Source organism: Sus scrofa, chromosome 18, assembly GCF_054392235.1.
Source record: "Sus scrofa isolate SSC_HxYL_T2T_F1_AM1 chromosome 18, Sscrofa_HxYL_maternal_Yorkshire_Landrace_v2.0, whole genome shotgun sequence".
Taxonomy (NCBI): Eukaryota; Metazoa; Chordata; class Mammalia; order Artiodactyla; family Suidae; genus Sus; species Sus scrofa.
This window is the reverse complement of record NC_139400.1, coordinates 10,755,341-10,772,516: the sequence shown is the minus strand read 5'-3', so window position 1 is coordinate 10,772,516 and position 17,176 is coordinate 10,755,341. Positions and strand designations below refer to the sequence as shown.

The 17,176-nt window shown below is 44.7% G+C and overlaps 1 protein-coding gene across 11 annotated transcripts in view; it reads right to left on the bottom strand.

The window, feature by feature from the left end:
- LMBR1 (limb development membrane protein 1) overlaps positions 1 to 17,176 on the bottom strand; it is a 138,164-nt gene that overhangs the window by 100,501 nt on the left and 20,487 nt on the right. For all 11 annotated transcript variants that reach the window (XR_014833415.1, XM_021079157.2, XM_021079158.2 and 8 more), the window contains exons 2-4: positions 14,272 to 14,344; positions 11,926 to 11,965; positions 3,914 to 4,053 (exon numbers count right to left, since the gene is read on the bottom strand). Coding sequence is in view for 10 of the 11 variants with exons in the window: in XM_021079157.2 (XP_020934816.2) it covers positions 3,914 to 4,053; positions 11,926 to 11,965; positions 14,272 to 14,344 (253 nt within the window). In the remaining variant the exon portion in view is untranslated. The remainder of the gene's footprint in view (positions 1 to 3,913; positions 4,054 to 11,925; positions 11,966 to 14,271; positions 14,345 to 17,176) is intronic.

Here is a 17,176-nt window from a genome sequence, read left to right as displayed (position 1 = left end):
GACTGTTGCATCTGGTCTCTCCTACAACCAAAAGAGAGGAATGATGCTTAGGGGGTTTCTTTGGATTTTGGAGACAAATATTCCTCCCTTGGGTGTGTTACTTCGGCCTGTTTACTGAGTGACTCCAAAAACTGCTGGTTTTGAGTGGGGCCCAGAACAAGCGAAGGCTCTGCAGCAGGTCCAGGCTGCTCTGCCCTTGGCCTTAGGATCCAGCAGATCCGACGGTGCCTAATGTGTCAGCAGCAGACAGGGATGCTGTTTGGAGCCATTGGCAGCCCTCGAGGTGGATCACAGCATAGGGCCTTAGGATTTTGGAGCAAAGCCCTGCCATCCTCTGCGGATAACTATTCCTTCTGAGAAAAAGCTCTTGGTTTGCTGTCAGGCGTTCACAAAAACCGAACACTTGGGCATGGCCAGCAAGTTACCATGCAACCTGAGCTGCCGTCATGAACTGGGTGTTATCTTTATCTGACCCACCAAGCCATAAAGAGGGCATGTGCAGCAACACTGTGACATCAGCCGGACGTGGTGTACACATGGTCATGCCTGAGCAGGCCCCACAGGCACAACGAAGTCACAGGAAGAAGTGGCCCAGATGTCCATGGCCCCCTCTCAGCTCTTCTGCCTTCTCCCCTGCCCAGCCTGCACCCACGGCCTCGTGGGGAGTTCCTCCCGATCAGCCAGCAAAGGACCCAAGACTGGGCCTGGGGCCAGACGGTTCCACACGATGTGCAGACACTGCCCCCAAGTGGACAGCTAAGCCCCACAGCCTCTCCCTGGGACACTTCCCAAGGACAGCAGTGGAGCAGAATCCTCTGAGTGGACAGGACTTGGGCACTGCACCTGGCTCTCACTCCACCTGGAATGAAAACTAGCCAGATGTGCAATTATACATTCACAGGCTGTGGCCAGTGGTTTGGCTGGATGGTCAGGGACTTGGAAGGAACATGAATGGAAAACTGGTCACAAGGCAGTTTGGAGAAGAGGCCTGCAGACAGACCACCGGAACCAGGAAAAACGTGAAGATACTCGTATCCCCTGTGACTGCTCATTAAAGGGGGGCCTCAGCAGAGGAGGATTTTAATATTAAAGTGGACAGAATCTCCATATCCCAGGGAGTGTCATTCACAAGGTTAAACAAAACTACAAATTCAGAGAAGAAAGACAAACATGAAGCTTTACGGAATCTACTACGTGCAGTGGATTACAGAAGATTTAGATCTACCCAAATATCAGAAGCAGAAACAAAGTTAGGGGTCATAAAACCCTAAAGAACACTTTCCCAAGCTGACAGCTTAGGCTTCCTAAGACCTGGCCCTGAGAGTACATCCAGAAGCAATGACGTAATTTAGAAGGTTCTTCCTCCAGTGCCCCACCTTCAGCTGATGTGGTCCATCAGAGGTCAAAGCTACGGTTTACTACATAGTTTATCTACTCACCCAACATGTTTACGAGGCTGTCACTATGCGGGAAGCACGGTTCTAAACCCTGATTTATAAACAAACTACAGCACCTGAACTTAGGCATCTTACACTACAGTGAGAAAAAACCAATGCAGACAAATACACTGACCTCCAAGGTTAAGGTCTCCAGCTTTAAACAGACAGCATGTCATGTACCAGCAGCTCTTACTTCCAGCCCATAAACAGAATCCAAGAAATGGCTCTATTTTAGAGTATTTGAAGGTCACTAAGTATATTGTGCAATTTCTTTTTGGTTAAACTGGCAACAAAGACCAGTTCACGTACAATACCGATAACTCATCAGAAAAATCATCGATAAATATGTTTTTCAACTCAGCATTGATAAGTACAACTCACCCTTACTTTGCTGCTTCATAATAAATTTTCAATGACTTTTCAGCAGATGGCTTACTTGTGTCAATTTCAGTAAACACCTTAGTCTGCCTGGGTTTTTTCAACTGCTTAAGCAACAAAAATGGAGTAATTTCTCTTTATTCACTTAATAGTTAGTCCTAACTTTACTGAATTATTTGGTCTTCAGAGCATCAGTGACTCCATTTGTTTCCAGTTTCAAGCATGACAGAAACCACAAACCCAGTGTAAAGTATGTGACAGACTATGATGTTGAAATTTTTCTTGTGAAGAAACAGTATAAGCCGTTTAAAGGACAACTGGGAAGAAAATGCCTGTAATTAACCTAATATACAGGTAATTACTTAAAATAAAAACACTGTAAAATGGACAAAGGAAATAGAAGGTGGCAATTTACCAAAAAACTAAATACAAATGACCATAAATGTGCTTTGTACACGTCTACCTTCATTGATAATTAAAGACCCAAGCCACGTCTGCAACCTACACCACAGCTCACGGCAACACCAGATCCTTAACCCACTGGGCAAGGCCAGGGCTTGAACCCGCAACCTCATGGTTCCTAGTCAGATTCATTTCCACCGTGCCACAGCGGGAACTCTGTTTTTTTTTAACTGATACCTAAAATTGGTGAATTTGGGGAATAGAAACCCTCACACACTACATGCAAGTGAAACTGCTAGTGAAATTCAGATGGTTTTTCTGAGAAATAATTGGGAAATATCTTCTCAAAAACCTTTCAAGTATGCTTACTGGGAAAACAAACTGCAGAAATTTGTCCCAAAGACAAATACTTATTTGTAAAAATGTAGCTTTTTAAATTGAAAGTATACCTTTTTCAGTTAAAAAAGGGGGAACAATTCATGAGTGTGATGGCGCTGGGCAGGCCTGTGAACACGGGAAAAGTGCCTCTCGGCATGGACTTGCTCCGTCACACGCTGACGGTGCAGATACACACGGGGTGCCACTGCAGTGCCATCTGGTGACGTGCTCACATGCACACACACCATGGTGAAGGGTTCGAGGCCACAGCATCCTCAGGAGCTCTCTGGGTTGCGGGACCGTGAATAATATTAATTTTCTCCACTGTAAATTTTGTTTTCCCAATTTTCTACAGCAAACATGTATTTCTTTAAACAGACACAAAGGGATGAGAGAACAGGTAGTTATCTGTATAAACTCCAGATGGATTTAGCAGTCAAGTGTAAATAAAACCATCTTTAAAAGAAGAAGGAAAAAGAAGAGTATTTGTCACATCTCAGTAAGTAAAAGGATCTCCCAAACACAAAAACAATTAGCGAAACCAAAGGAAGAAAAAGACTGGACACGACATAAAAATGCGAAAAAAATCTGTAATCAAAACAGAAAAATTAAAAGTAAAATAACACTTAGAAAAACATTTACAAAAATTTGATAGTTGATATGCTTCACACATGAAGAGGTCAGATAATTCAATATGAAAAAGGGGACAAAAGACAATACAACATATAAAAGATATGTATATTAGATTTTTTTTACATATTTTATAAGTTAAAATGCCCTACCTCACTAAAAATTTCCAGAAAATGAGACAGTCAAGATTAGAATGCAGGTCCACTGTGCTGCAAAGCAATTCTTGCCAAAATAAGTCAAGTCATTCTTTTTTTAAACCACATTAATTTCAAAATTTGTCCTTGACAAAGGAGTGTTTTGCCTCCTTCTATCATACATTTTGAAATGACAAGAAACTAACAGCAAACAAATAAAACAGAAACCATGGCAGGGGTTTTTAAGTCCTAAATGAGTTTGAGTTCTTCTGAGATATCCAGACAAACCAAAATTATCTTCCTAAATATTTGAATGAAAATGTTATTTATCACAATCATGGTAAGAATAAAAACTGCTTCTTATAGAAGAAACTTTCACAACCAAGAATTGGAAATAGTAAGTAAAATCTGGGGTGTTTTTTTTTTTTTTAGGACTCAAATGGTTTATTGGAGGAGGATGTGAATTACGAAAGAAACAGAAGGAAAATGTTTAAATGCAGTACCTAAAAAATGAAAGCATTGTCTGTGATCACATAAGCAATATACACTAACCATGGATCAGGGAGCCATTCAGCCACTGGATGTAGTAGTTCTGCGGAAAGGAGAGCAGGATCTCATTGCTGATTATTGAAAAGGGCAAAAGCAAAACAGCCCCGGCTGAAACCGCCAGCGTGAAGGTGCTCAAGAACAACCTGGAAGAGAAGAGAGGCACCGTCACCCGGAGCGCGGGAGGGACTCAGGAGAAACAACCAAAACGTCAACGCCTGAAATCAGAGAGAAGGACACGGGCACTACATGGACGAGATGTGCTTGGGAGATGGGGACACACGTATGACCCCCAAAGTTACAGCAGGCGAGCTCTGAGACGCCCATCTGTGCAGAGGCTCCTGGGCCTAAGGAGCAGGCCCTGATGGAGACATTCACCAGAGACCGTTTACAAAGAGTAAATTGTCACCTCATTCCTCGTTTAAACTTAAGTATTTATTTCACAATTGCATTTAATTAACAACTCTGGCAATCTATGCTAACAGCAACGCAACAACTGTTTCAGGTGAAAAACAATGCTTGTGAAAACAGGATAAAAAACGAATTAATTTAAAATGGTTATTTCAGGAAGAAAAAACTTACAAAGCCACTGGTCTACTACCTCTTAAAATGGTAACAGCTAGATAAACTATATAGTAAACTGTAGGGAACTTTAAATGATATTTAGAACACAACCCTGTCATTTTTTAAATGAGATATCTCCAATATGAACTAACATGGAAAAAGGTCTAAAAGAAAGTCCAAAAAATGAAGAAAAACCTAGACAATAAATATAAAACATGCTCCTCCCTGCACCTCCCAAAATGCATGTTTATATATAGGAAAACAGAGGTACCTTTAAAAACCTAGCACGATAGGTAACAATTCCTAGGAGAGTGGGACTAAAACGGGGCTTTCACTTTCTCAGTTGCACAGGTTTGAAATGTTTAAAATTTTCCATCTAATTTTTTAGGATTTTGTTTTTGTTGTTATCTCATTTTTTAAAGTTTTACTGAAGTATAGTTGATTTACAAGGCTGTGATCATTTCTGCTGTACAGCAAAGTGACTGAGTTAGACATATACACACATCCTTTCTTTTTCAGATGTTTTCCCACATAGATCATCACAGAACATTGGGTAGAGTTCCCTGTGCTGAAGAGCAGGTCCCCAGTGGCCAGTCATCCCACATCCTTCATGTGCATATGCCAATCCCAAACCCCCAGGCCATCCCTCCCCGCCACCATCCCCTGTGATAACCACAAGTTGGTTTTCAAAGTCTGTGAGTCTGTTTCTGTTCTGCAAAGAAATTCATTTGTATGATTTTTTTTTAGATCCCACATATAAGTGATGTGGATGATATGATGTTTGTCTTTCACTAACTTCACTTAATATGATAATCTCTAGGTTTAAGTTCTGTGTTAGTTCTTTTTTGTTTTTTTTGTTTTGGTTTTGTTTGTGTGTGTGTGTGTGTGTGTGTGTGTGTGTGTGTGTGTGTGCTTTTTAGGGCCAAACCAGAAGCCTATGGAAGTTCCCAGACTAAGGATCAAATCAAAGCTACAGACACCAGCCACAGCCAGAGCCACAGCAACATGGGATCCAAGCAGTGTCTGCGACCTACAGCTCATGGCAATGCCGGATCCTTAACCCACTGAGCGAGACCAGGGATCAAACCCGAATCCTCATGGACACTGGTCAGATTTGTTTCTGCTAGGCCACAGTGGGAACCCCTAAGATTTTTTTTAAAAAAACACTAAAATGGCAAAGGAAAAGGGAACCTCACTAACATTAGAGATGAAAACTTAATTTAGTATCCATTCCATTAAATTTAATGTAGCAAAAATGTGAAAATACATGAAAGAAGATATAAAAAAAAAATCATGCTAAACACTCAAAAGACACATCTAACAGAGTAACTTTGAGGCCAATGCCATCTTGTGGCAACCAACAGAAGTGTTTTCCTACTTTAAGCCAAAAATAACCATGAAATCTCCTCTGTTCAGTAAATCACTGATAAATTTCTTAGTGTAGACCATATGATATGTACCAAAACTGCAGGTCAATTCAGACACAGGAGAGGCCTTATAAACTGGTCTTGCTGAGTGGACAACACGTTTCCTGGGACAAGCACGAGGGTCCCCAGCCAGCCTGGCACTGACCCGCCATGATCTGAGAGAGGCAGCTCCCATTCCTCAGGCAGAGGGGCCTGCGCAGCTCCCCCTCTAGCCTCTCCCAGGCTCCTCTCACCACACCATTCCCACGTGCAGGCAGGCTCACCTAACCTCCTGGTAGCGCAGACGGAAAGGGTCTCTGGCTCTGAGACCCCCAGGTCCAGCCAGCCCCCTCCTTCAGTCCCCCTCTCAGTCACCTGCCCCCGGGGAGGGCTCCTTAGAGGCTCCCTCTCCCTCTTCTCAGTAAAGCCAGTGCCTACCCTCTTGGCTCTCAGGACACGGACCAGCACCCAGCAGGGAAGGCCACCCGTGGTTAAACCAAAGCTGGGAGCTGTACTCTGACCAAGGAGTAAGCTTATGTGGGCAAACAGATGATGCTTTTCAAATCAGGAGACCCCAAAATCCTGAACATATGGTCATCGTAACTATAATACTGGCTCTTTCAACAAAAACCTTCTGGAATCTACTGCACTTTAGACTGGCCCTAAAGATACAGAGGAAGGTGACACGGTTCTCCCTGTGGCCTTGAGCCGCTGTGAGGAGAGCTATCCGTAAAAGGCTGATGGGATACAGGGAAAGCTGACAAGGGACCCTCGAGGGAAGGCGCTGGGTCAGGTCGGAAAAGGGCAGCCATGGTCACTGCTTATGCAACCACGGGGAGGGATGCCCCAGAAGGGAAAGGCAGCTGCTGGAACGCAGCAGATTCTGAGGACAGAGCCAAAAGGACTGTCTGGTGTGGGGTGATAGAGGGCTCAGGGGTGATGCAGACGTCCTCCTGAACGTGGGAACGGGGGCTGCCAGCAGCCGTGACAGACAAGGCTGCAGTGGAGCAGGCTGGCGAGGGATACAGGGGGTCCCCCATGGATCTTCGGCGTCTGACGTGTCCACGAGGCTGGAAACTCATGGACACCACCTTGCATGCTTCTGCAGGTAACAGGTGGCCTGGGATGTCTGTCGGCCTCATCAGCGGTCGTGGTCTCTCTGCACCCTGGTCACGGTGCTGTGTGCCAGGGCGCTCCACGCTGAAGTTCCTCTTCCCTTGAATTAACCAAGTCTTTTGTGGGAAGTTAAGTTTGAAACTAGGACAATACCCTGTTCCTTGTCAAATAATGGATTCACCTACTGGTCTCTACATGGCTTCGAGATGGTTCCATTACACTCATGATTTTGATGCTCACATTGTCCCTGAAGAGGTATCCCCTGAAGGCACCTGTGTCTTTGTCATGCACCCCAACACCTGGAGCGCTTCCCTGCATCGTGGCACAACTAGACGTACAAAAGGAGGCTGGAATTTTCCCCACCCTAGCCCTGCAATCAGCCTTCCCCCGCAAGGAGCTCTGGTTCCTTTGAGCAGAAACAAAACTCTGGGTTCTAAATATACTTCCTGCTATTGGGGTGCCAGACTCCCAGGGGCTCTCACTGGACAGGCACTCCAAGGGGTGTGGAAACGCACGCATGAGCCCACACGTTACATCTAGATTTGGGTCAACACTGCTACGCTGAAAACCAGGAGTCCGTATAGGGACCTCCAATCCCAGCCCGCTGCACGGTTCAGTTGTTTTCTCCCTTCCCCCAAATGTAACTGGTTCCCACTATGTTTAACAGTTGCCCACCTCACTGACACCCTCACCCTCTGCAGGAGGACCACTTGCTCAGGTGACCCCCATTGTGGCCCGTCCTGCCCAATGGGCACCCTCCCCACCCTGCAACAGAGCACTGCCCTTCACCCCCTTGGGACGTCCGTGCCAGGATTTCCCTCTGCAGGAAACCTCCCTTCCTCTCTCAAATCCTGGGTCAATACCAGGTCCCCACTTGGGCTCAGAGCCCCGTGCCAGGCCTCCCTCCTGCGTGGATGCCCTCCTCACCGTCCTGGCATCACAAGCCACCCTTAAAAGCAGTTTCACCACGGAGGCACTTTAATCCAAATCAAATCAAATCACTATCTGAGAGAAAATGCAACCTGGGGCCGAAATAAGCAGAGTTCCCGCGGGGGCATGAGTAAGCTGTGGAGAGCCCTCCCCCGAGAGGCCTGGGGCGGGGCGGGGCTGGCCTCGCCCACAGCCTGATTCGGTCTGACCTCTTCCCTAAGAAGAGGCTTCCACCTTGTTCCTCCTGTCGAAGCACAACGCCCCCCCCCCGCCGCCCCCGCTTCTTGCTCCTCAGTGGGAGGAGGCAGGGCAGGGCAAGCGGGCCGGGGCCCAAGGACAAGCCTGAGCTCACACCTCCAGCTTGCCAAGCGCCCAACCCGAGTTAACTTCTTTTTGCATATGTCATGTAACCGACACAACAGCTCTGCAAAGTAGGTGGTAGCTCGAGCTCAAATATGGAGAAAATGACTCGTCCTCCATCTCTTCTGGACTCAGGTTAATCCGAGTTCAGAAGCTGAACCCAGACCTGCCTCACCCTTCAGTTCTCACTGATGGCACAGAGAAGGGAAGAAAGTGGGGGGACGGGGGCGGGGGGGTGGCAGACGAGGTCAGATCTGTCCTCTCAGGCGAGCTTCTCTCCAGGGCCTCCCTTCCCTTCCTGACTGCATCAGGGCACACACATCTACCTCCAGGAAGGGGACTCTGGGTGCATCACTGCCACACAAAACCCCTGACAGGCCACGGCAGCCACCTGGGAGCAGGGAAGGTCACTCCCCAGCATCAGCACAAAGAAACAGAGACGTCTTCCTGCTACGTTCAAAGCCAAAGTGATACGTCCTTGTCTTTCTATCAATCATTGATCTGCAAATGCATTTAAACAGATTTACCACCAAATCCAGTTTGGTGGGGAAGGCAGACCCCGGGAGGGGAGAGAGGCTCCCTTCTCACGGCCCTTCACACCTGCAGCCCTGCGCCAGAAAGGATGCGCGTCTGCCCCGAGTCGGGCGCTGCGGGAAGGGAAGTTGGTTATTCTGCCCTCACAGGAGGAGTAATTCAGACAGAGAAAAACAATAATTCACGTAAGAATTTTTCACAAATGTTATGGGACTAGGAATAAAACTAAGACGTCTTGTCCTGTAAATTTAAATCATCAAGTTATGGGCCTAAGTTTTAAAACCATGCCCAACAGAATTCTCAATATGCAATTATTGAGTTGTTTTTCATAGGGCAGCTAAAATAATTTAAATTACCAAATACAGTAAATCAGGGTCCATTTATACTCATTTTTCAGTTATGAAACAAATCAGTTCTATTCAAGCCATTTATTAGTTGAAAGTATTTTTTTTATTGAGGTGAAATGTACATAAAATAAAACGAACCATTTTAAAGTGAGCAATGCATCCCATCGTGGTGAAGCAGAAACAAATCCAACTAGGAACCATGAGGCTGCCGGTTCGATCTCTGGCCTCGCTCAGTGAGTTAAGGATCTGGCATTGCTGTGAGCTGCAGAGTAGGTGGCAGATGAGGCTGGGATCTGGCGTTGCTGTGGCTGTGGTGTAGGCCAGCAGCTACAGCTCCAATCAGACCCCTAGCCTGGAACCTCCATATGCCGTGGGTGCAGCCCTGAAAAGACAAAAAGACAAAAAAATAAAAAATAAAGAAAAAAAATAAAGTGAACAATCCAGCGGCATTTAAGGCACTGACGGTGCTGTGCAACCACCACCTCTCCAATGCCAGAACGCCATCATCACCTAAAAGAACGCCCCACATCCATCAAGCGGCTGCTCCCCATTTTCGCCTCCTCTCAGCCCCTGCTAAGCATCAACCTCCTTTTTTGTTGTCTTTTTAGGGCCGCACCTGCAGCATGTGGAGGTTCCCAGGCTAGGGATCTAATCAGAACTAGAGCTGCTGGCCTACACCACAGCCACGGCAATGCCAGATCCAAGCTGCATCTGCGACCTACACCACAGCTCACAGCAACGCCAGATCCTTAATCCACTGAGCAAGGCCAGGGATCAAACCTGCATCCTCATGGATACTAGTCAGGTTCGTCACCACGGAGCCACGACCAGAACGCCCTCAAACTGCTTTTGATGGATTTACCTATTCTGAATGTCTCTCATAAATGGAATCCTACACCACGTGGCCTTTTGAGTCTGGCTTCTTTCACCTGGATGCATGTTTTGAGGTTCATCTGTGCTGCAGACTGTGTCAGTGCTCCATTCCTTTTCATGGCTGAGTACTAGTGCATGAGAAAGTGTGTGTGTGTGTGTGTGTGTGTGTGTGTGTGTGTGTAGACGTGTGGTTTCTCTCCCTCCTCCCCTTTCCTCACCTTCTCTCCTCCACCCCTCAGCAAAAGATGCATCATCTTAAGCTAATGAAATAACAAGCAAATCCAAATACCTGGCCTGTAATCTTCAAACGTACCAAGGTCAGGGAAGTCAAGGAAATCCTGCAGAGGCGTTTCAGTCTGCAGGCTACTAACAGGCCATGACGACTGCAACTCGGATTCTAAACTGGATCCTTCTGCGGCAAAGAACGTTCTTGGGACCACGGGTAGTTGGAAGCCAGCATGAGGCATGACTTCGAGCAGTTAACCTCTCTGCTCTCGTGGCTGGGTGGTAAATCTGGAGGAGGCGCACTGATTCCAGGAACTACAGTCACCTCTCCGTATCTGTGGGGGACCGGTCCTAGAATGCCACCCCCCACCTGCAGACACCAACATCTACGGATGCTCAAGTCTCATAAAATGGTGTGGTATTTGCATATAACCTATGTACATGCGCTCACAGAACTTTGTATCATCTCTAGATTACTTATAGTGATACTTATATAACGCTACCAGTATTAGAGTACTCATAATACAATGAAGATGCTATTAAGCAGTGGTAAATACAATGTAAATACCATGTAAATAGTTGTCAATGCACGGAAAATTCAAGTTTGGATTTCATGAAACTTTCCAGAATTTTTTTTCCAAATATTTTCAATCTGTAGTTGGTTGAATTCACAGATGCTGAAGGCCAACTATTTAGAGCAGCAGGTCAGCAATTTCTCAAACAGTTCAGAGGGGAAGAAAAATCTCTTTTTATATTTCTAACTTTTCTATAAATATGGAACTATTTTTTTAAAAGTTAAGTATCAATTTAAAAATTCCTGGAGGGAGTTCCCGTCGTGGCTCAGTGGTTAACAAATCCAACCAGGAACCATGAGGTTGTGGGCAGGATCCCTGGCCTTGCTCAGTGGGTTAAGGATCCGGCATTGCCCTGAGCTGTGGTGTAGGTCGCAGACGCGGCTCAGATCCCGCATTGCCGTGGCTCTGGCGTAGGCTGGTGGCTACAGCTCCGATTGGACCCCTAGCCTGGGAACCTCCATATGCCATAAGAGCAGCCCAAGAAATGGCAAAAAGAAAAAAAAAAAAATTCCTGGAATACAGAAACTCTCCTCTGTAGATATATCTGTTTAATTTCAGTTTTTAATTGCGCAAAATCTGACAGAAAGGAATTCACCACTTTACACCCAACGTGATACCTCAAAAACATGAAAGGGTGTTTCTACCGTATATCATCAGCACACACCAGCTGAAAGAGCCATAAGGAGCCTAGAAGGACCACGGGGATGGATCATCTCCCTGCTCACAGCAGGCAAATGTTCAATTAACCAGAACAGACGTCTGCTCCCTGTACCAAGACCATTCAAACAGCCAAGAGCTGTCTTTCTTTGGCCCAACAATTTTCCCAACCTTAAACGCACTTCTTGGTTAAAATCTTCTGAAGATTAAATCTGTCAGACCCTTAAACAAGTAAATTTTAACAGGAGATAACCAATCTTCAACTATTCACATCTTTGCTTATATGTGCTTCCCAAGGATAGGATTAATATTGATAAAGTAACACTTTAGGTGAATTTTTTTCTACATTCCTGCCCAAAAAGTAGGGTTAAATTTTGATAATTTATGACTTTAGAATTAGAAACAGGACAGGTGAACGTTAAAATACATACGAAATCCTGTTGACTATGGCATCTTCATCTTCTTGTTCGTCTGCAAAAAATGTTCAAGGTATTAATATTCTTACATCTTCCAACAAAATGTCTCATTAATTTAATAAAAACATGACCAAAAATACAATGCAATTTATAAGCAATTTATAAATATAAAGCAAAAATAAGACGCAGTTACTGAACAGAAATGATTTCCAAAGAGCACTGTGTTTATTTCAGCCTACAGAGCCAAATCTAAATCTTATTAAATCAGAGAGGATAACAAATGGTTAGCCAGCCATATGACTGATCAAAAATCCTGATTAAGAAAATTCCCGTATGTAAATTAGTATTTCCCAAATATTTCTACTCAAGAAAATAAAATTCAGTAGAACCTAAAACCACTGTAAGTCTACTGTTATTCAATGTGAATAAAATTTCTTTTTTTATTATAAATGCTTTATTTTATTTTATTTTTTTAACATAGAAGAAGCTTGGTGGTGGATACGTAGCCGTTTGATGTTTTTGTGACTAAGAGTCAAAGTTAAGGCTCTCCTTTTAATAGAATATAAATATGCACCAACACATGAATATGCAGTTGTGACCAAAATCAAGCTTAGTCACTAAAAGAAGATTCGCTATCTGAACTTTCTTCTGTATTTTCTTCACCTTCACCATCAAGCACTGGAGCATCAATAAAATTTCTAATGAAGGAAATTTTCTGGTTGGTAACAGCCAAAACAATTTTTACTATAAAACTAAAATTCGGAATGTTAGAACTCATATACGTTTCGTTAATTTGAGTTTATCATTAGTCACGGTAACAGCAAGGAGTCTCTCAGACCACCCTAATCCACCTCGGCTACCCCTGCCTTGACACTTCAGCCTTGTGTTCAAGTTACAGGTAGAAATACATCAAGCTTTGAGTCTTTTCTACGTAGCAATCGGCCCTCGCCTTAGTGCTTCATCACGCACCCTCTCTCATGGCTGTTGGCCATCTTTTTTGTCCTCCCACAGAATCCTACCAGCTAAAGAAACTATGATCCAACTACAAAAATACTGCACAACAGGCCTAGTCCCTCCGCCTCCACACGTAACTGGGGTTGTCCTCAAAGGCTCTCTGTGTAGGTCTCTGGAATTCTGGGTGCCCACCTGCTTCGGTGACAATGCATATTTAGGCCAGTCTCAGTCCAATCTCCATTCTTAGTTACCAACTGTTCCAAACAGTTTTACAACCAAAGAGACCACAAAAGAATACAGAATTAATTTTTATACTACTGTACCCCAACCAGTGAACCATATCCTGAAGAATGTTTTAATAGCTTCATACCCCTTTCAATTCTATTGCCAACACTCTACCAACGAGGCCCAGGGCCCTCATTACCCCCTTCCCAAGATTACTCTAAAAAGCATCTAATAAATCTCTTATCTTCCGGCTCAGCATTCTCCAATCTCCCCTAAAACAAGGCATTGTTCATCCATTCTCTCTCTCCATCCTTCTGTGTCCATAATCTATGAGACCTGATGCCAAAACATCTTTAAAAATAGCTAAGATACTGTTTTGGATCCCAGGTCTTCAAAATTTTGAGATTATAGAATCCAAGGAGTATTTCTATGCAGTCACAGAGCCAAGAAAAGCACTAGAGCAAAAGCACTATTTCCTGATTTCTTTCAAAATGCTGACAAGTTTAATATGATAACATAAGGAATCTCTAACGCATGGAATCCTTAAGTAATCATATGGCACCTACTATTAGCTCAGCATCACAAGTGAAAATCCTGTAATTTCTGGGAAATAGATAAGATGTAACACAAGTCAGCAAAGCAACTGCTTAGTTACTTATAAAACCCTAGCATAACAATCTTTGTGCTGATTAATTCACAAGATATAAGGACACATATGAAATAATAAAAGGATAACGTAAGGTAATATATAATTAAATGCTAAATGGTATTGTGGAGACTCTAAATTCTAAACCGCACCAGAAAAAGGAAAGACATTTGGGTGGTCAGGGAAAGGACAGGGTAGAGGTGACGACGGGTGGGTGTGTTCCAATCCAGAGTCAGTCACGAGGAACCAAACATCCTCCGAAACTCTGGAATTTCTCAGATCCTGGGCAGCCCTGCACTGTCCTTAGCTGGACATAAGGTCGGTGATAAGCAAGGGCTCGGGTCTAAGAGGATGACCCTGCAAGCAGTCAGAGTCCCTAGAGGTTATTTTTAGTGCTCTTAACACCAGGCCAGTGCCTGCTTCAGTCACGGGCATGCTGGCTACACCACCGCACTGACGGGCACCGTACGGCCATGGACAATGCCCAGACCACCTGGCATGAGAATCAAAGCTTTCACTACGATGTGTCCACTCACCTGACTTTCTCTTGTATCTTGTGATGATAAAGTAGGAAACGACGTAGAGAATGGCAAACAGAAGGAAACAGATCTGAAAGAAAACAAATGTAACAGATCATTTACATTTTTTTCCTGTCTTTTTCTAAGTAATCAAAGATATACCTTGGTATTTATAGGGGAAGAGGATTTAATCTATTACGAAGTAAAAATTTAAGCCAATAAAAAGTGTTAATGAAATACTAATTTACATAAACCAGTCAGCCCAGTTTAATACCATTACAGGAAAAAAAAAAAAGAAAGAAATCCAATGGACATTTTTCTTTTCATCATTTGACCAGCTTGTTTACCAAAACATGCGGAAGTATAAAGAGCCAGACCATCCCTGACAATTCTGAAAAACAAAGTCAGGGAGGCTACGGTCCCACCAAATATTAAAACACACTACAAAGCTTCAACAACATTTAAAGAGTGTGCTGGCACCAAAGCTTGACAGATTCCAGTCCATAAAATGGAGGTGATATGGTCATACATACAAGAAGCTTCCCAAGTCTAAGTGGGGGGTTATTCAATGATTACACTGCACACCAAAGTAAAGAGCAACTGAACAAGAGACTTTTTAACAGTACGTTCCTTTTAGTTCTATCTGATCTAGGGGATAACAGGCAAAAAATAAGAAAGGAGGAGTTCCTGTCGTGACACAGCCAAAACGAATCCAACTAGGAACCATGAGGTGGGGGGTTCGATCCCTGGCCTCGCTCAGTGGGTTAAGGAGCCAGGATTGCCGGGAGCTGTGGTGTAGGTGGCAGATGCAGCTTGGATCTGACATTGCTGTGGCTGTGGCGTAGGCCGGCAGCAACAGCTCCAATGAGACCCCTAGCCTGAGAACCTCCATATGCCACGGGTGTGGCCCTCAAAAGACAAAAGACAAAAAAATTAAAAATTTTTAAAAATAAAAATAAAAAAAGATAGGTGAAGGAATGGGAAATCTCATTACAGTCATGGGAAATCTCATTACAGTCAAGGCCTGCGTGTGCTTAAAACAAGGGCTTAATGGAGCTGTGGACCATGGTAAAAATACCTTGAAGATTCTCCGAGGAAACCATTCCAGGTGAGGATAGAGCCTGGGGACGCCCTGAGCGTGGATGTCTGAAGAAAAGCTGCTGGCCCGTGGGCTGAGGATGACCTCAGGCTCGGCAGCGAATATCGGCTGCCCGCCCTCCGGGAAATAACAAACCAAGAATGAAGAGGAAGACTACGACCCCCAGGTCAAAGCTTCCCCCAGACACACAGGAGAGTGGCCAGTGACCACACTGACAGTGACCAAGAAGAGCAAAGAGATGGTAACGCCAGGCTTCCACTTTTCACCACCATTCCTTCACTCCTTCAACCACTAACCTGACTTCACAGCCACGGACCAACTCTTAAGTGCTCTGGCAGGGGTCAGGGGTGACCCAACAGCCAGATGTCACCCGCCCTCTCCACAGCAACTGGCACGGCAGCACGTGCCTTCCTTCTCTGATGCTCTCGGGTATGTTACTAGCCTCCCTTTCCCTGCCAGCCTTGAAATACTACTCTTCTCCGAGACTTCTGAGTGGAGCCAGATAGCTACTCTCACTCCAGAAGCTCCTCATGGGTAACTTCATCTGTTCCCAGGACTTTCCACCAAGCCCCAGATATCCCTGGACCACAGCTCGGGAGCCACTGGTTTAGGGTATGAGCATGAAATAAGGGGCCATGAAACTAAGTGGAGGGGGAGCAAAGGGAACCCAAGTGATGCAGAGGGCTGGACATGGCCCCAGCTAAGACCATGTAGAGAACCAGCTGCAAAAAAGCACTTGACCAAGGAAGCTGCAAGGATAGAACGTTGTGATTAAATCAATTAGTAATTAGTAGTTTCAGGAGTTCTAAGGAGTTTATGCAAAGGCATGAAAATTAATGGACAGAAAGAAATGAAGGAACCAAAGTGCACAGCATGGAATGAAAAGACTAATGGAAAGCAATCCATCCATGAGTAGAATAAGGGTAACAATTATGAAAAACAAATGGAAATATTACGAGTTTGGAAATAAAACCTACCCGTTGTGAAAATAAACACAACAGACTGGAACAACAACAACAAAAAAAAAAAATCACAGAACTGATTAGATTATTTTTCTCGCTCTGAAGGTGGGTCCAGGAGAAGGTGCTCCTTCTCTAAAATGCACATCTTTAGCAGAGAGGCAGAATCACAAGGACGAGTAAAATGAAAACAAGCCATAATGATGCCTCCTATTCTCCCACGTCCAGTAGGGACAAAAGGAAATTCCTAGCCAAAAAATGGAAAAAGTCATTCAAGTTCCTCACCACTAAAGGTGAGGTTCGGACGATAAAAATGGAGCAGATGGGCTCCATGGATCTCAGGGGAGGAAGAACAGGCTACCAGGGCCCATAAGCAGAAACAAACACAGGGTGCATGTCCGCTATGCCAGCTGACCCCACGCAGGTGCTTCAGGCCTCACTCACGGCTTTAGTCCTGACACTGACCAAGAACACTAGGCATCGGGAGCAGATCACAAATAATCCAATATAGGCATTTCTAGTTTGCTTTGGGAATTCCCGTCGTTGCTCAGAGGTTAACAAATCTGACTAGCATCCATAAGGACGCAGGTTTGATCCCTGGCCTCACTCAGTGGGTTCAGGAGCCAGCGTTGCCGTGAGCTGTGATGTAGGTCGCAGCCACAGCTTGGAGCTGGTGTTGCTGTGGCTGTGGTGTAGGCTGGCAGCTGCAGCTCAGATTCGACCCCTAGCCAGGGAACCTCCATATGCTGCAGGTGCAGCCCTAAAAAAAAAGAAAAAAGAAACAAAGTTTGCTTTATACCACCTCACCTTTAAGAAAGACCCACTTTAGAACCTGTTTTTGCTAACCAAAGGAACTCAGGAGTTT